This window comes from Miniopterus natalensis, chromosome 19 (genome assembly GCF_054644295.1).
Source record: "Miniopterus natalensis isolate mMinNat1 chromosome 19, mMinNat1.hap1, whole genome shotgun sequence".
In the NCBI taxonomy this organism is placed as follows: domain Eukaryota; kingdom Metazoa; phylum Chordata; class Mammalia; order Chiroptera; family Miniopteridae; genus Miniopterus; species Miniopterus natalensis.
The window spans coordinates 37215866-37235366 of record NC_142099.1 but is presented as its reverse complement, the minus strand read 5'-3'; the positions used below and the strand labels follow the sequence as shown (position 1 = coordinate 37235366).

General features: G+C 50.5%; 1 protein-coding gene across 1 annotated transcript; it reads right to left on the bottom strand.

Moving 5' to 3' along the window:
- On the bottom strand, window positions 1-11661 carry TADA1 (transcriptional adaptor 1). Its single transcript, XM_087828334.1, has 8 exons — window positions 11492-11661; window positions 8575-8666; window positions 7985-8050; window positions 6613-6710; window positions 5032-5241; window positions 3701-3852; window positions 1887-2049; window positions 1-1461 (listed from the first exon to the last, which is right to left on the bottom strand). Exons 1-8 carry the CDS (start codon window positions 11563-11565, stop codon window positions 1309-1311), a joined length of 1008 nt encoding a protein of 335 aa, XP_087684460.1. The 5' UTR covers window positions 11566-11661; the 3' UTR covers window positions 1-1308.
- Window positions 11662-19501: the final 7840 nt, after the last annotated feature.

The following is a 19501-nucleotide window of genomic DNA, read 5'->3' as shown; positions in this document are numbered from 1 at the left end:
TTTTCTCCCAAAAGGTTTATTTGTCACATTTAAGGTACAAAATCAAATACACAGAGCCAGGTACCCATATGTACATATTTATACAAATGTTACTAAACCTACAGAACCCATTCTAATGCGGCCGATTCCCGAACAACACAAGTTTGAACTGCGCAGGCCTTGTATACAAGGATTTTCCTCAGTAAACACCCGGACTGTTTAAGATCACGGTTGGGAGTCCACAGACATTGATCTACACCACATTCTATCGGGGACTTGGGCATCCGCAGAGTTTAGTATCAGTGGGAGTCCTGGAACCAATGCCCCGCAGATACTGAGGGACAGCTAAGTTTTGAAGAGTCATAAGTTATAAGCAAATTTTTAACCGCGTCAGGGGTCAGCACCCCTAACACCCACACTGTTCAGGGGTCAACTGCATACCCACCAACACTGCTGAGTAAAAAGCAACAGGTCTCTAAAAAAACTTGCTGATCAGTAACACTGCCCAACGTAAGTTACTTTCACTTTATCATCTGAAAGGAAACAGGTATTTCATAGGCATTGGGGAATTACCAAGTAGCAATGCAACATGTTCACATAAACTTAAAACATCCTATGGGAACAATGAATAGATGAGCCTGTCAAAGTCTTCAGGCACATTAACTATATGAAGGAAACGAGTTATGAGATGTTGTATGAGGCTGATTAGTTACATTCTGAGAGTTGTGTTTTGGTGGTGTTTTGTCTAATAGCACAGCCTTTCTGAGCCATCCTATGGAGTTATAATGAATTTTTAGGGTGCTGCCTGTATCTGTTAAAAATTAAACTGGTCACTAAAGGAGGCATCGGATTCTTAACACTGTGTACATTACTTCAGCCAAATTCCAGGAGCACAGTTCTTTGAGGAGAAAGGTGGAAACTTTAGACTTGCCGGATACAGAGCATGTAATGTCAATGAGCACACAGATCACAGGGGCGAAGTTATAACAGCGTCTTTGTTCTAGGATGTCACCTACCTGACACGCAGACCACAGGATCCTGAACCTCAGGGGCCTGACCATTCCCACCGCAGGCAGTTTTATCAGCATCCGCCCTACTGGGGACATGGCCACACACAGATGTGGGTCCCTCGCAAAGTCAATCTCTACTAATGGCTTCACAGTAGCAACACAAAATGCACTCAACATCACATTTCCATAGGAAAGGTTATATTTACACCATCCACTTCAGTCTTGAAGTGTGGACCCCAAAGACATTCAATTCTCAATCATCAATGCATGTGCCGTGGCTGCGCCCCGCCGGGCATGACTCGGCAGAGCAGAGCGTGACTCAGCAGAGCAGGAGCCCCTCCTTGGCGGCCAGGCGCTGCCGGTGCACCTTGTCCTGCTGCAGCTCCTCGTGGTTGGGATGCCAGAGCTTGGTGATGACTCTCTCGATGTTGAGGGCGTACACGGTGTGCGTGGGGATGACTTCCCTGTGTACCTGGGTCAAACACAAGCATGTCCCAGTTACACTTCAGGCTCCTGACTTTTCCAACATGTAGGTTTATAGCCACACGAAACACTCACACATAAGACACACAAACCTATAAACCTGAAGCCAGAAGCTAATCAGTCCCAAACCAGCTAACAGAAAAACGAAGCAATGAGGTTCTGAAACAGGAGTAAGGGAACAAGTGTCTTTTCCCTTTTCCCTCTCTCGGGGAGGTGGGGATGGGGGAAGGGGGAAGAAATTAGGAAGAACTCCAGGCCCAAAACAGAGTGGGATGAATGGCTTTACCAGCAAACAATCCAATCTGAGAAACAAAGGCCAGGAAGTGGGCGAGCTCCTGAGCACCTTCCTTTGCAGACTTGGAAACTTCAAGCCCACCCGCAAATCTAGGAAACCCTGAGGGGGCTGAGAGTTACCTGCAAAGCTTCAAAGAGGTCGTGCATGTTCACGGGAGGCAGGGATGCGGGGAGGGTGTCCCCAGAGCACGCCAGTAGGAGTGCAGCCTGCTGCTCTGCATCGTCAGGGTGTGGGTGGGAAGCTGGGTTCTGACCAGTACAAGGAGCAGGGAAGGCTGGAGGGCTGAAAACAGAGTGTTAGAAACCTCCAGGCAACTCCAGAGGAGACATCCACGAGCTAGGAATGCACTGCAGGGATTCAGCTCATTAAGATCTTAAAGGGAAATAGGAACCCAATTATTTTTTAGCCAGTATACATGAAGTGTCTGGAATTTTCATTTTTAAAGGAAGCCCATTTGGCAGGTGGGAAACAAGATGTAGAGCAACTATATTCCAAATACAAAGCCAAACTGTTCCCTGCCCTTAAAGAGCTTCTATTTGAAAAAACATAATAGCCCTTAATTCAAGGGAAATGAAACTGAAAACACTGACTAGGAGAGGGAGGTGGATGGGACTGGAGCCAACAGGTCATGAAAAATACGCCAGAAAACATGGCCCGCGCAAAGGTGGCCACGGCAAAAGTGTAGGGTGGGGAAACTAACCCAGATCTAGCCACTTCCCAAAATAGGATCCAGACACAATCAGCAGGAAGTTGGGCATAATTTTTACACCATAACACAGGACAGAACCTATGCGACTGTGGAGAGCTCACTGAGCAAAGCCACACTGAGGAGGTGACACGTGGACAGCGTGTGAGGCCCGAGCGTGGGTGCGGGCCCCAAAGGCAGGCCTGCTCCAGAAGCACGGCCACCTGAGCCGGAGCCCTGGGCACATGGCTGCAGGGGAGAGGGCAGCTCGGACGCCTCCCAGGTCAGAGACGCTGTCCCCAGAATTCACCACCACACAGAGCCCCCTTTTTGGTTTTTCTCTAGAAGAATGACTTACAAATGAGAACAAAATCCCAAACATAGCCTGGCAGGAGACTGAGAAAGTGAATCGTCACCTGTGTAACCTAAACAGTGAGCCTAGGTTAAGGAGCTGCCCTTTGATGTGGGCCTGGGCGCCCTCGGTCAAGGTCTGAGAGGCAGGAATGGGTGCTGGCACAGCTTCTCCCGTGGAGCCAACACTGTCTCTCCCACCTCTCAGCTCCTCACACCCCTGATGTCCCCCCTCCCCGCCTGTCACTCTTCGCCTGCATCACCTGCGCGGGCCTTCCCAATCCCACTGTGTTCCCTGCCACATGACCAGGCACAGAGTCCAGCACCTGGAGACATGCAAGTCACTTCAGTTACCACTAGGAAACTCACAGTATTTTTCTTTCCCAAAGGCTTAAAATTTGGACAGAGTTTTGTGGGAAGTGGTGGTGTGGACACAGACTATGCCTGGATGCAGGTAAGCCAAGTCACCTCCTACAGGGATGATGCCGGTGTTAGAGTCCTAGGGGCCCAGATCTGCACGGTGGGCTCCAGGAGCAGCATCTTGACCACGGCCAGCATAGGCCACTCCTTCGAGCTACAGCTACAGGAGCCAGAGGACTCGCTCCTCCTGCCATCAGGAACCTGGCCCTGACCCAACAGACACAGGCCACACTTCCAACTCCACCACCAGGCAGGGGCTACCCCAAGGGAGTCTCAGAAAATGGAGGACACTCACTTAGACCCCACGCAGCAGCCAAACTATGCAGCTTTACTTCCGGCACAAGAAAGTAAAACCATACGGCTCCCCAGGGTACCTTAGACTTATGGAAACACAAACCCCAACCGTTTGCTGGCAGTCCTTACACAGAGCAGTGTCCCCAACTAGAAGGGGTGGTTGCAAAGCCAGGCACTCAGTACCTTTCTATTAAGCTGTTGTAGACCACGACGCTGTTCCTCAAGTACGGCTGGGGGGTCACATTACTGCCAAAGGCATATTTAAAGTGACCGTCGCGTAACCGATACGCTTTCCTTCTGGATACAACAGATGCCAATATGTCTTTAAGGTGATTCTGTAAAAACAAAAAAGAGAAAAATAGCATGAAGTCCCATAAAAGCAAATCCTAAAACTTCCCCTGACCCGTTCACGCTCACAGGCACTCAGTGGATGGATGGGGAGCAGCCAGCACGTGCTGGGACCAAGTGAAGGTTCATGAGGAGCCAGACGGGGAGGGGTGCCGGGAAGAGGGAGCTGCTTGGAGCTCGTTCTATTTCAGATGGGCTTGCTCTGCATGGAATTTACTTTAAAAGCTTCTGCATCCCTAAACTGGCTCCTCTCTCTCAAAAATGATTTTCAGATGGCTTTAAATAAAAACACAAAAATAAGTGAATATTTTTTTCCAAAAAAGGCAACCCACCTTGAAACTTGCTTTAAAATGGGATGAAGAGTTTCAAGATCTGGGATTTCGTGGTTACAGGGCCCAGTCCACTGAGACCCTTCCATGAAAAGAAACTTGGCTCTCTCTGAGGCCACATAAACAGTAGAGAGATCTACAGGACATATGCGAAATATTTGGTGTCTACTCTCTCTTCACCTTCATGAGCACCAAGTAGGTAAGGGGGGGCTGGAGAGTGTGACACAGGCCTCGTCCCAGCCTGCCGCTGTTAGCGGGACCAGGGATGCTGTTGCAATTTCACCAGGAAGATCACCTCCCATCAGCACTTCATGGTACAATTTATAATTTCCACACATGGAACTCATTTAATGTTTATAAATCTTTGAGGTCCAGGTGAGGAAAGGGAGACCCAGAGAACTGAAAGGTGACCCAACATCCCCTGCAGTACCTGTGCACGCCAGACCCCATGTATAATTTGGTCCGATAACCAAATGAAAAAACCAAGTAGATGAACGAACGTGTCTGAGACAAGAACCCCACTGTGCAGATGCCAAGTCTAACGCTCTCCAGATGCCAGACATGACAACACCCCATGATGTTAATCTTTAGGATTCTTGATCTCATTTTTCCCCCTTGAAAACTGTTCCCCTGTTGATAAATCACACACTGGATCACACACATCACCCTTCGGAAGCTTCGTCAGTCAAGCGAAGGCACTTATTTGGAATGTGACACGTTCATCCCCTCAGAAGAAAACCACGTGAATGATGCCAAACCTTTTCTCACAGCAGCAACTTCCGAAGACACACACAAGCTCATCACACACAACCTTGTTTCTGCCACCAGCAAACCAACCTCCACTGCGTAGACCACAGCCGACACAGCCTCCTCAGTGACATTGTCCAAGCCGTGCTCATACGCCGTCACGATCATCCTCCCCTCCAGCTGACCCCGGGTGGGCAGCATCATTGTGTGGGAACAAAGTTTCAAGTCATCGTCATCTTGGGGATCCTTTGCCACAAACTGCTGGGCTCCCGAGAGGGGGTTCTGAGGCTGGAATCTGTGCTGAGTAAGAAAACCTTTCAAAGTTATTCATTCCAGCGGTGAGTAGTGAGACGCAGACAGGAGTAGCCAACGTCCTGGGCTGCACAGCCCACAGCCATGCCACCAAGACTGTGCCACAGGGGTAAAAAGCCAGAACAGCAACGTGTCCTATGTACAGTCACAGATTCACACGCGTGACATGGGAACAGCAGAGCCGAGGATTGAGGGGAGTGACGCTGTAGTGCACAGCAGACTATTTCGATAATAAGTATCTTGGTAATTACAGGAGACATGGCTCCGCTAAAAATAACAATTAGGGAGAAGGTTCAAAACTATATTCAAACAAGTGAGAACATGTTCAACACACTCTGCAAGCAGGTTCCCAAAGTACAGGTGTAGAATCAGTCCTTCAGCTAAGCCCCAAGGAGCCCAGCTAACACCAGAACAGACCTGAGCGCAAAGGGTCCAAGATCACACTGCGCAACTACTTAGTTACTGTCACCTTCCACCTACACTTCTCCACACGATCTTCCTAAGACGCCATCATACTCATTACTTAACATCGTTTTCCTCAACCTTTTTCCGCTCGGAAAGCCTCAGCCTCTGGGAGGCTCCGAGAGCCCAACCATATTCCCCATCATTGGCGGGGGACCTGCCCTGGTAGCTTTTGTTTAAGCCCAATGTACGTTTTGTAGCGACTATGCTTGAAGTCTGTATTAAAAAAGCAACACTTGCTGTTTTTCCATTTTCCAGGGAAAAATATCTGCATTTTACATCAAATATGTCTGTCTGAACCAAGTAAGCCTCCCTGCGGCTCCCCAAGCCTCCAGATGGAATATAACTGATGTAAAACATAGAGCGGAGGTAGAAATGTTTGTTGACGTTAATCCATAAAGCCATCTACCCAGTCAAAATCTATAAAAGGGATACTTTTGGGAAACTCTGTTCCCTAGATATAAACTGGAAAAAGGATACTCTTAAAATGAGTACAAATTTTATAGCTAAATGCCTCTGAGCCTTCCTTCTCTGCTGATCCCAAAGCCTTGGGGCCCGCTAGGTGCTGCCAGGCTCCTGCCAGAGGACTGCAGGCTCCAGACCGTGGAAAAGAAGTCACTCCAGAAAAACAATTCAGAGAAAGAACAGGCATAGCTTCTGAATCACTAAAAAATCACCAATACTAATGAGAACTTTAATATTCATGCAAGAACAAACCAGAATTATAAAATTCAGGCACCTGCAAGTCACAAGCTTTGAAAACCTCACTGACTTCACAAACAGTAATACCTTTTCCCCATATGATGCCACGTTTTTTCTAACTCTATTACCAGTAACTTAATACTCATTTAAAAATGTAAACCAGTCGTTACCCAGATCTGCTGAAGAACAACCTACATCAAATTTCTGGCGAACAGAAGACAGCTTCTTCCTTCCCTTCGGTTTCCCGGGCTTGGCTGCGGAGCCTCCAGTCCAGGGCAAGGAACCGGCACCCTCTAGGAGGCAGGAAGAAATGGCCGTAAGAGAAAATGACAGTCGGTAACTGCTAAGTGTTTTCATTTTGGGCTAAAAAAAAGTATGGAATGCTCAAGTAATGTAAGTAAATAATCGTTATTTAAGTTCAGGTCTTCTGTTTCTACTTCTCTAACCAAAATCATAAATTCCCTCCCCTTCTTTTAGTAGCTGGAACCAAAACTATTGTTAGGAAGACAGATTGTTTTCTACATTTTTAGCTACTCTCACTGCAGCAGTTTTACAGAAGCAGACCAGGACTCTCTAGTTCAAGACGGCGAACTGAGCCTGCGCACTCACCTGCTCTCTCTCAGGACTCCACTAAAAATGGTAACGGAGGAAATAAGGGGCACACACAGCAGAGACAAGGATAGTGAGTGGCGGGCAAGATGAGACCTCAACAAATTTCCAGGATGGGCTTAAAAGGTGCCAACTTACAGAGCAGATTCGTGTTGGCCATGACCCAGGCTAGTGGACCAACACAAGGGATCTAATAACGGGCTGGTCAATAAGGTGGGAGAGTCAACCTGCCCAGGAGAAATCCGAAAGGATCTGGATTTGGAGAAGGTGAGTGCAGTGGGCACCAGGAGGGATCTGTAAAAACACTGGTGGAAGGTCTCCACTCAAAAGTCATCCACACAAACCCTTCCTCTTACCCCCAGGATGGGCTCAATACAGAGCAAAAATGCAGGGGCCTGCTCAGACAGCCACGCAGCCAAGTACGGGGCTGTCTGAGTTCCCAGGCAGTCCACTGGCCATGAGGCCAGACCCCCTTACTGCCATCCAGACGGTACTTAAACAGGTGGAGAGAGCATGGAGGACTCCAGTTAAAGGGACAACATTTCTGGGATTTACTAAGGTAGTTGTGCTGCATGCTGGCCTCCGAGGAGCCCCCATTTAACGGCTGGCCTCTGCCAGCTCCCCCTAAAAAGAATCACATTCTTAAATATGAATCCTGGCGTTGACGATAATCTCCGTTTCTTCATCCTGGACGCCCTGCCCTTCCCCACTTCTCATGACTTCAGTGTCTGAAATCCAGCTGGGTGGGGAGTCAAGACCAAAAGTCCATGTGAGTCGAGGGGGAGCACCTGCTTTAACAAGGTCCTATAAAAGAATCTGTACCTACATAATAACATTTTCTCTGAGCCCTTCAAAGAACACTGCGCTTGCAAACACAGGTGTCTGTTTCAGGAGGCTAAAGCCCAGTGTTTCGAGGTGTCGCTGCCTGACATCCCAGCCAGTATTGCGGCTCCCTTACCTGGTGTAGACACCAAAATCTGGCACCGTGTGAGAATAGCCAGGAGGAACTCATTATGAGAATGCACTGAAAAAGGGAAGAGTGGCACGGGTCAAATGCAAGACACTTGCAATGCAAAGAAACCATTAATTTAGTTTAGCTTTTAAGGATTCTGGACATCCCCTGTTCTGCCATTCTTTACACTTAGTTTTATTTTATTTTAATTATTTTTTGTTAATCCTCACTCAAGGATATTTTTTCCATTGCTTTTAGAGAGAGTGGAAGAGGGGGGGAGAGAGAAACATGGATGTGAGAGAGACACATCAACTGGTTGCCTCCCGCACTCGCCCGACAGGAGTTGGGGATCAAACCTACAATCCAGGTACCTGCCTGTGACCTGGAATCAAACCCGCAACCCTTTGAAATGCGGGTTGATGCTCTAACCACTGCGTCACACGGGCAAGGGCTACACTTAATTTTAAATATCCACATTACTGAAAGGACCTATATATCACTAAAACCAAAATTTTATTCTTTTAAGTGAAAAGACTTTATGGCTAATCGGGGAAAACTGCAGAACAGTAAGGTAGCTCCCCAGGTTGTTGTTTTACCATTATCCTGTGTGAGAAGTCTGTGAGCTTCAAGGTCAAACTCTTCTTTGCTGATCTTCTGCTTGAACCACAACTTGAGGTTGGCCCAGTATCTGCAGAGGCAGAGACAGTATTGAGAACCTCGGGCTTTGCTTCTTTCCCACGTTCACCTAACCTGCTCCGACTCCCACGGAAGGGCGTTTTACACTCTCTAGCTTTAGGAGCTGAGTCCCCTCCCTCCTCTACCCCAGAATGTGACTGTATGTTGAGACAGGGCCTTTAAAGAGATAATTAGTTAACATGGAGTTGTCAGGGTGGGCCCTAACCCAACGTGACTGGTGTTCTTATAACAAGAGATAGGTCAGAGAGAGACGAGAGAAGCCAAGGGAGAGGCCTCAGAAGAAACCAACTCTGCTTACACCTTGCTGTCAGACTTCCAACCTCCACAACTGAGAGAAATAAATGTGTTTTAGCCCCCAATCTGTGGTACTTTGTTACGGCCGCCCAGCAGACTAACATACCTGGTGATCAGAATACCAATGGAAGAGAAAGGAAGGAAAGTCCTCCATAAAAGGACTGACATGTAGTCACAGAATCGGACCCACAAGCCAGATGGCCAAAAGCACAGCTATACCTTTCTTTACTCACTGCCACCGTCTAAGAGGCCTGCTCTTCAGAAGCCTGCATTTAAGATTTATATTTAAGAGTATTATTGGCCATAGTTAATAATGCTGTACTGCGTAATTGAAAGTTGCTAAGAGAGATCTTAAAAGTTCTTAACATAAGGAACCATTTTTAACTATGCATCGTGATGGATGGTAAGTAGACTTACTGTGTGATGATCATTTTGCAATATTTACAAATACTGAATCATTAGGTTGTACACCCAAAACTAATATAATATTAACTGTCAATTATAGTTCAATTTCTAAATAGATTTGTATTTTAAAATGTGTGTATTTTATGGGTTGGGGAGTGGTCATTAATACTGCTTCTGGGTGACCTCTTTCCTTTCTAATGGAGTCCAGTTTTAATCTAACTGGCTGAAGTAACAGGTTTCTAAAACAGCTCACCACCAAGAAAATATCCGTGGATATCAGAAGCTGTGGTTTTTAAAGTGAAAATGAACTGCTACTCATAAAAATAACTGTTGACTGGTAGAAAAAGAAAAGATTCAACCTTTTCTAACATAACATCATTAGAAACAGGAGAAAAATATATGAGTTTTCACATCCACACCCCTTGTTTCAGTGCTTAAGGAAGCTGCTCCCTCGTCATAAAACAGGATTAAAAATTACTTAGCATGAGTTTCACGATCACTTTCAGTTCACACCTGCTTACTTTCTAATGCTTTCTGAGTTCCTAACAGAAAAAAACCAACAGAGCTTTCTCAACCAGATGGTTTAATGCCCTACTGCCTTATTACGCCCCAAGCAGGGCTTCCTCCTATTCATGGATCAGCTTCCCGGTGTCTCAGTATGATCTCGGCATGTAATGGCCATGGATCTTTGCATGTAACCAGCCACGGGTCTCTGCATGTGACCATGGATCTTTGCATGTGACTGGCCATGGATGGATGTAGTTGCAGCCAAAGCTTTGGGTTCGTGCACATTTTTTTTCCAGGAGAAAATCCACAGCCTTAATGGAGTCTAAAGTTGCCTCAGGCCCATTTCACTCCACCGCCAAATGAGTTTAGTTCCAGAGCTTGCCACCACTTTTCACCTGAGAGTCACACACTCAGTACTGATACTAACTTCCCAACAGTGGACACTTAGGGCCTTTTTTTATTTTTTAAGGACAGGAACAATTAGGAAATGAAATAAAGCTCTTTTCCCATCCTGTTCTATCCAACGCAAGAAAGACGTGTCGCTAGTTTACAAGAATGATGCAGACAGACTCCTGTCTGGTGTGCGAGCTGGTTCACAGCTAAGCCTCGGCTCTGCGGGGAAGCTGTCCCACCACCACGCTGTCCACCTTCTCCAATGGCAAACCTTCTCGCCCAAACAGCCGGCACTGGCACTGGCTCTAGAGAGCTGGAGGACTGACTCCCTAGTCCCGGTCCCTATGCTGACCTGCTGTACACTCCTAGCCAAATAAATGGCTGGTTTCCTCAATACCAAAACCCAAGTCCGACAGCCTCCGTGAAGGGAGGATGATGGTGATGAGTGTCAGTGGGTGACTAGGAAGTGCCTGGAGGAAATCAGTAACACATGACAAAGTCATCAAAAAAAATTAAGCACCTACTTGAATATGACACTCCACTGGGGACTGACCGCATAGCATCTCAGGGCTTCCTCCGATGACACTGCTTGGCCTGGGCCCTGGCTGAGTGATGGATTTTACACTTGCCCATTTGGCATCTGACCCCATGGCGTCCTCGGTCCCCTGCTGGGCACCTGTGGGGCCCTTTGCAACCAACTCATCGGGTATCAGAGCCAGGAAACGGGCGAGGGCCCCAACCCTGCTGCGACTTACTCTCTAGTTGAAGTTACTAACCTCGCTGGATCTCCGTCTTCCCGCCTATCAAATGGGAATAACTGCACCTGGCTCACACCTGGCTCTGCTGCGAGGTTAGATGAGACAGCCACTTAGGGCGCTGAAAAGGCGTTCCGTTCCCATTATTCTACCGGAGGGCCTTCCTTAACTTCCGTCCACAGGCGCCTCCGCCTCCAGGAAGCCCTCCTGGGGCTCCCGCGCCCCGCCCCCGCGCCGGGCCCGCCCCCGCCGTGCGCCCGGGGAGGCGCGCGGCCCCGGCCCACCCGGGCGGAGGCGCGGCGCCCAGGGCGGCAGGGAGCCGGCCCGCCGCTCGAGGGCCCGGCGCCCGCCCCGCCGCCCGCGACGCCAGGCTGCGCAGGCCCGGGAGCGGGCCGCCTCGGGCGTCTCGGCGGCGGCGCCCGGGAGCCCCGCCGGAGGCCGCAGGCCGTGCCGCAGCGCTTACTGTTTCACGTTGTCCCCCAGGGCCTCGCTCAGGTTCTTCTTGGCCGCCTCCAGCTCGCTCACGAAGGTCGCCATTGCTCCCACCTCTCGGCCCGACCGCAGACTCGGGCCCCGCGACTCAACCGAAAAACCAAAGCGGCGGAGGCCTCGCGCCGGAGGCCAGCCAGCGCCCGCCCGCGCGCCCCGCCCCCCGACGCTCGGACGACGTCGGTTTGGTTGTCGGCTCCGCCCGCCCGTCTGAAGGGAAAGCGCGGAGCCAAACCCGCGGACCGCGCAGCGCGCCCCGCCCTCAGACCACGTGACCCGACCCGCGGGGCTGCAGCGCCGCCTGCCGGGCTGGCGCGTCCCGCCCTCCGAGCCCGCCGCCGCCCGCAGGCTCCGGCCGCTCGCAGCTCGGTCCTCCGCGGGAGCGAGCGCCTCGCCCTCCCGGCCGTCAGGTCGGCGCTGCACCGGTTTCATTCTCTGCTACATTTTCGCCGAGCGCTGATCATCCGCTGTGCCCCTTAGTGCAGTTACCCTGTTGATTTTACGCCTTCTCCAGCGAAGAGGCAAGTTCCGTGGGGACGGGACCTGCTTTACTCCGCTGCCGGCGCAGCGCCCGGCACATAACAGAACTTGCTGAGCTGAGCGGATGAAGTGACTGTGAACAGGGGGAAATACAGGGCTCAAAGGAAAGAAAGAGAAAGCGCTACCATCCCCAGACGCTTTTCACTGAGATTTCTCCCCCATGCCCCATAACTGAGAATCCTACTGTACTTCAATTGTGAATGCTGGTGGGGCTTTTTAACTTACTATAGTGATACATTTTCCTCTGGCGTTACATTGTCCTTTTAATCTGACTTGAATGCCCGCATGCCAGATTCCCCGCGGAGGGAATGTTCGCCACAGCCGTTTCCTGGTTGCTAGATCGATCGCTTTCATTGTTTCTGTTAGAAGCGATACAGTAACAAACTTTGTGCATAAAGTTAGTGCTCCTCTGGGATTATAAATATAATTGGTACAAATACTATAAAAAGGAAAGCCATCCCAAATGTTTATCTTCATATGGCTGTTTTAGAGACGTATCCCCTGAAAGCCTGGCTCCAGCTTGATTAATTCCTCCCAGTTCTGTATTTATGAAGCACTGGTGTTTTTGGAAGTAGGACTGGGTGTCGATGGAGTTGTGAGATGTCTCAGTTTGGAGATTGTTGTTATTATTACTTCTCCCAGGTAGGATATGTAGGTTCTTCAGACCTATTTCTAAACCACTGCCTCACACAGCAGAAGTGTGCTGATGACTTTACCCCACTCACTGGCATCGGTCATTAGTCTTCTTCCGTAACCCCGACCGCAGGCGGGCGGTTGCTTCCTTGCCAGGCTCAGTGGCTCTGCTTTCCTGGAAGGTCCCCAAGAGCTCAGCCTTAAAGCACTGACACTTCTGGTTGCCCTGTTGAACTTGCCATTATAATGTTCACTGTAATTTGTAATACTTATGTGGTACATTTGGTACATGTATATGGTTATATGTTACATAGTGTCTCACACTCAGCATAGATGTGTCTGCTAGAATTAAATATTTTAGACAATTCTATATAATGTTCTTCCTCATCTGTATCTGTGTCGATGTACAGGTTTTAATATAGTTAAAGGGTATAGACCAGAATGTATTAGTGCCTAGTAAGACTTATGGTTAAAAACAGTTGGAGAGGCAAGCTGCCCGAGACCAGATGGATTTATTTTATGACTGTCAGAGGAGGTAAATTGGTTCTTAATCTTTATTTGTGCCTTATTTATGGGACCTCATGGGCAGTTTGGTGAAGCTTTGCAGCCCTTCTTAGAATAATGCTCCTAAATGCATAAACTACATAGGATTACATTGAGAAGTTTGGTTGAAACAGTTCTATTTGTGGGCCCAGCTTAAAACCCCCTGAAGCTTTATAAGTGCGGTTGACCTGTGAACAACACGGGTTCAAACTGCAGGTCCACTTATACACGGATTCTTTTCAATAAATACAGCTGGCTCTTCGTATCCATGGGTTTCGCATTTGCAGATTCAACCAATCATGGATGGAAAACAGTATTTTCACGTTCCCAACCCCCAATCCCCAACCAGGGATCAAAAGTGCTGTTTTCAATCTGCAGTTGGTTCAAACCAGGTATTCGAAGGGCCAGTCAAAACACAGACTTTTGACTGTCCGGGGGGTGAGTGTCCCTAACCCCGTGTTGTTTAAGAGTCAGCTGTACTTAGTTTGCTCAGGATGTTATCTATAACAAAGTACCACAGAAACTTATTTGCTCACAGTTCTGGAGGCTGGAAGTTTGAGATTAAGGTGGCAGGAAATTTGGTTTCTGGTAAGGCCTCTCTTTCTTGCCACACCTCTCTCTATCCTCACTCAGCCTTTCCTCAGTGTGGGGATGGCAGGGGCGCTCTCTATTATCTCTACTTGGAAGGACACTAATCCTGTAGGACCAGGGCCCCATCCTTATGACCTCATTTAACCTTGATTACTTCCTCAGAGGCCCCATCTCCAAATACACTTAACACAGCCACACTGGGGGTTAACAACATATGAATTTGGGGAGATGCAAACCTTCAGTCCATACCAGACCCACTGGGAGTTGACTGTACTTTCCCTTTCTCAGAAACTCTTGGTGATTGAAGTTCTAGGGCCCCGAAAAGTGGAAAGCATGTAGGGATTCTGGTGAATAAAATTTACCTAAGCTACCTGAGAACACGGACAAGTGAGCACTGTTTTTACCATGTTTTGATACCTGAATTGTTGTATTAATGTGATCAAAACACTTTCCCTGCATTTGCGAGTCTTCCAATAAAGGAACAAATGTTTAAGGAACAGAAGGAAGAGGGATGATTTGTAATGTAGGTAGAAGATATTTAGAAGCTATGGACTGTACAATACTTGTACATTATAAAATGTAAATAACTCTGCAAATATTAACTTAGTCTAGTTTTTAAAATCTATTTTAAAAATTATCTATAGCAATTTCATTTTCCTTTCCTCAGTTAGAGGAGTAGATATAAGTATTGTTACAACTACAAGATTTAGAGTTAGGACAATTGGCAGAATAGAGGTGCTTTAGGGGCTACTGTTCAGCTACGGGCGCAGAGCGGGACCACTAATTAGCTTCTGAGGACATGAAGAGGCAGCCGCCTGTGGTCACAGCCCTAGGCCCCCAGGGTGTTTTGGCGCCTTGAAGGGAATCTCAGAAGCAGCTCTGCACATTCTGCTGCGTCTCCCTCCTCCAGGACCCTGATGGTGAGGCCCCCTTGGTGCCATGACTGTAGTAAGAACACTACAGACAGTGTGACGAGAGAGAGGATGGACTGAAGAGCTCCTATAAAGGAGGAAGTTAGCCCTGGGCATAATAAGAGTATTTATGGGACCATCCTTTAAACTCTTCAGAACACACGCTATTACATTGCATACGTTGGAAGAGACTCCCTTGAAGCCACTGGAAGCAGCTAGCCAAATGGGAAGTTAGAAAACTTGGCCGAAGCCTTTGGCCCCTACTCAGTGGATAAGAGCTTCTCCAAGGTGCTGAAAACTAGTCTTGTACAGCGATGGGGGTCAAGCCCAGGGGAGACCTTTGGCACTGGGGCGGGTGGAGTGTCAAAGCAGAAGCACTGTCACTGAGGAGGCCGTTGACGCAGAGACCATGCTGGGTGGAGACAGGCACACATGTCCCCTGGAGGGAGGGGAATTTTAGACGATTCAGCCAGGGCTCATGGCTTGAAACCCAGGAGGTGATTTGCTGTCTGGGGTCACAGCCCTAATTGTAGGGAACAGCTCACCCCGGCCACCTGCTGGAGCCTGGGCCACTCTCTGCCCGGCTCAGACGGAGCGAGCGGCTCCCAGCAGGACTTCCTCCCAGGTAAGGAGCTGTCTTGTCTTTTGTTCACTTCATGCCTCAATTATTTAAAATTGTGTTGCTGTTGTAAAGACATCTTTTTGTCTGTTCCTTTCCCCCCTATGCTGTTATCTGATTTCTTTTGTGGGTACATTGGAGGGAAATGAGGCAAAAGAGCATAGTGTATGCATCCTGGCTTTTCCTGCCCTGGCTCCGTGACTCTGGGCAAGTTCCTTAATCACTCTGCCGAGTGTCCACATCTGCAGGGTGGGGGTAACTCCTAATTCCTGTCCTGAGAATTAGACTGTAACACGTAAGAGTAGGGGAGCCCTTGGCACAGGGCCGGGCGTGTAGTAATAAAAGTCAGTACAGTAGACACATACGGCTGTTTAGCATTTGAAATACGGCTTGTAAGACTCAGGAACTGAATCTTTAATGAAAGTTAAATTTGAAGCACTACCTGTGGTTAGTGGCAACCAGATTGAGCATCTCAAGGTCAGACCCTCCATTGCAGGGCAGGGCACCTTTGCCTTGGCCCAGGCTTTCACGCACGTCTAACGTTCACCAGCGAGGCCAGCGTGGGCGGCACACGCAGGAAGGTACCTTTACTCCCGCTTTCTGCGTTTCACCGTGAATTCTCACCAGATGTGCAAATGCGTTTCTGCGTCGACTCGGGGTGGTCTGGCTTTCTCCTTTGGTTTTCCATGAGTTGAATTACACCAATACTTATTTTTCTGATGTTAAACCGCTCTTGTATTTCTGGGATAGATGCTCCTTGATTCGGATGCACTTCTCAAATACGATGTTGTGTTTGATTTGATAAGACTGTGTTCAGGGTTTTTGCATCTATGGCCATAAGTAACATTAACCACAGACTGAGGACGGTCCTGTCCAGGTATGACGGTGCGCCATGGAAGGGGCTGGGGGCTCTCCCACTCCTAGTCCCCGAAACGACGTTTAAGAGGAGGGGGCTTCTTGCTCCTTGAAAGTCGCATAAAATTCTCCATGAATCCCTCTGAGCTGGCTCTGGTCGGGACGAGGACAGGTTTATTTTACCTTATTTTATTTTTATTGTTTAATTCGTTTTTCAGATAGTCCTTGGCTGTTCGGTGTCTCATGTCTTCTCCGGTTATTTTGTTTTGAGGCCTTCCTGTGTACGTTTCCACCTCCTCTGTGGTGAAGGAGCTCGTGGTGCCCGGGCTTGTTTCGCGGCCGGGTGGGCGCCTGCGGGTGGCGGGGCGGCCCCTGGGTTCTCGGCCTGTCTGTGGACACAGGACACACGGGTACAATTTCCCGAGGCCTCAGAGGGTGGCGCCTGATTCGATTCCAAGGCAGGTGAGCAGGGCCGCGTGAGGAAGGCTGCGCTGCGGCCTCCTTCACGCCCGGCTGTCCCGCCGCTGCTTTCCAGCGAGTTGAGGCTCTTGCGTTTGGAGCCGGCGTGGGCGCGGCCGCCTGCGGGCAGCGGGCAGCGGGCAGCGGGCAGCGGGCAGCGGGCAGCGGGGCCTGTCGCCCGCCTGGACGTCCAGGTCAGCCCCCGAAGCAGCCCACGGAGCCTCTGCGCCGGGGCAGCGGAACCCCTTCCCGGGCGGGGGGGGGGGGGACCTCGCGCAGGTGGGGGGGCCCTCGGCCGCCCGAGCCCTGGTTTGGTCCCGGCGCCCTTGGCCCGGGTGGGATCTCAGGGGCGGCGACCCGCGTGCGTCCTGGGCGCCCTCAAGTTTGGGAACCCAGTGGCGCGGGCCCCCAGGTCCCGCGGGGAGGACTTGGTGCCAGCGCCCGACCCCGGGGCGGCTTGGGGGTGTCGGGGGCCCCGCGCCCCTGGATCGCAAGTGCCGCCTCCTGCTAGAAACCGGCGGCGGGTGGGAGTCTTTCTGCGCCCGGGCGGCGCCAGCGCCGAGCAGCGGAGTCTGAGACGCGCCCGAAGGCGCCGAGCGGTCCCGCCGCCCCGAGCGCGCGCAGCCGGGAGGGGGCCCCGGGCGCACAGCTCCACCTCGCCGTCCGCCGGCCGCTCCACCGCCGGGGGGGGGGGGGGGCGCCCCCGCCCTGCGCCCTGCGCCCTGCGCCCTGCGCCCGGGCGCCGCGGTCTGGGCGCGCGGGGCCGCCTGCCGGTGCGCGCTCCTCCCTCCCGCGGCGGTGAGCGCGCGGACCCTCCGCACCGTCGGAGGACACGCCCGCTTCAGGGGCGTCGGGCCGCCCTAAAGCCCCTGGCGGCGGGCGGCTCAGAATCGTCCCAGACGCCAGGCCGCGCTGTCGCCTGCAGGGAGAAAGCGATGGATTCCCACATTGGGGCCGCCTGGGAACTCGGGCCGAAGGGGCTTAGAGCGAGCGGTGTGGGGAAGGCGGAGCGTCCCCCGGGAGCGCGGCCAGGGAGCAGATCGCCCACTGTGAGGTCACTTTCAGGCCAGGCCCGTCGGCAATGACACCTGTCGCGAGCTCGCGTCACTACTGGAGGCCACACCGTAGCCCAGGGAGGTAGGAACTCGGCGGCCACCAGCTCCAGCTGGCGGCCTGGGGAACCCAACAGGAGGGGTGTCTACTCTCCATTTTGGAGCCTGATGTGGCCAAAGATGAGTGAGTGCACTTTGCTCTAGCAGAAAATAATTTCTGTTTAATTTGTCCCATTATAACTTCGGTAAGAGCAGTTTCTCAATGTTGGTGGTAGTTTCTCAGTGTTGGGGAAATTTTAACTCCATGCCAGGCCACACTCCAGACTGACGAAATCAGAATGTCTAGGGAAAGAAGCCCAGGTATTGGTATTTTTCAAAACGCTGCAGGTGATTCCAAGGTGAAGCCATTCCTTGCAGTTTCCCCTAAGCCCCAATAGGTGCTTTACTGTGCAGGGGCCTGTGGGCTGGGCTGGGCTGGGAACCCCAGGAATTCCCAGAGAGCCTGAGTGTTGACCTGACGGAATTAAAGGAGGCAGGTCCGGAGATGTTTGCAGCAGCTCACATCAGAAATTGATTTCATGGGTTCACGTTATAAAAAGGAATACAGGTGTGTTGAGGGCATTCCAGGATGGAGGTAAACTGGCCTCTGTCACATGGAGGAGGCTGAGCCTGGGCCTTGGACCCTAGAGCAGTCTCATCCAATGGCCCATCTCGTCTGGTGGGCCATCCTTGAGCTTTAAGAAAGTTCACACCCAAAGGGTAGACCTGGTTTGAGCTGTGCTCTGGTATCAGGAAAGAGCGGGGTGGACAGGTAAGGAGCAGTAGCCTTGCTTAGGCCGACATGGTGGCTGGCAGAGCAGGTGGGGGTCAGCATGGCATGAGCAGTGACCACAGACAGAGCAGGGAGCAGCGTTCAGAGCCAGCTAGTGGCAGAAACACAGTGGTGCCACAGTGTGACTTGGAACCTCTATGAACCCCCCTGTCCCCAAGACTGTCCAAGGCCTCAGAGCCCTTGAAAGTGAGGTTGGAGGTTCTGTGTGCAGGAGGGAGGGCAAAGATGCACTATTAATTTGGACATTGTGATAAATTTGACCCCACCTGTACTGAGGAGCAGGTGAAGCCTACCACATATTGGCTATAATCTCACTCCTCACTTGGCATTGTCCATAGGTTCTTGGAGCTGTGGCGAAATGATGTATAAAGAAACCAATTTTACCAGACACTGATTGATATAAACAAAAGTTAAGTTCTTACGACATCTCAGCAATGTTATAACAAAGTGTTGAACGAAAAACATTATTTGAGTCTCTGCTGTAGCTCAAGAGTATATATAGCTCAAGCCCTGGTCAAATTCCCCTTAAAAGCAAGCCCCACTCCCACCCATATGTCTCTCTCTGGCTTACATGTCGTGCAGAAGTCTCAATGGCTGCTGCAGGGAAGACGGTGTCTGACAGTCTCTCCCGACACCCCAGCAGCCTGGGCTCAGAGGCCCGGGCGCCAGGCCGCTTTATGTGTCATGCATGTCATAACGGGTAGCAACATCTTCAAGTAAACGGTGTTCCCTGGCTGGTGGATTTATGAACAGTGACGACCAAAGGAAGCTTGTGGGTGTCTTCATCTGTGATGTCTGTGAACTATTTGGTCTCTAGCCTCCCCGAAACAGATCCCTGGGAAGGAGCAAAGGAATAGCCTCAACTGAGCGAGGACCAGTGTCTTTTTAAAACATCTGTAACATCGCTCTTTACCTTTCTCAAAACCCTCCCCAACAGACTCACACGATC

Bases quoted from the DNA above. Each gene is read 5' to 3' on its own strand.
- TADA1 (XM_087828334.1), bottom strand. From the start codon at position 11,565: ATGGCGACCTTCGTGAGCGAGCTGGAGGCGGCCAAGAAGAACCTGAGC. The intron at 3,853-5,031 runs GTTGGTTTGCTG...TTGTTTTTACAG, and splicing joins CTGTGGTCTACGCAGTGGAG to AATCACCTTAAAGACATATT. The intron at 2,050-3,700 runs GTACTGAGTGCC...CTCTGTTTTCAG, and splicing joins TACAACAGCTTAATAGAAAG to CCCTCCAGCCTTCCCTGCTC.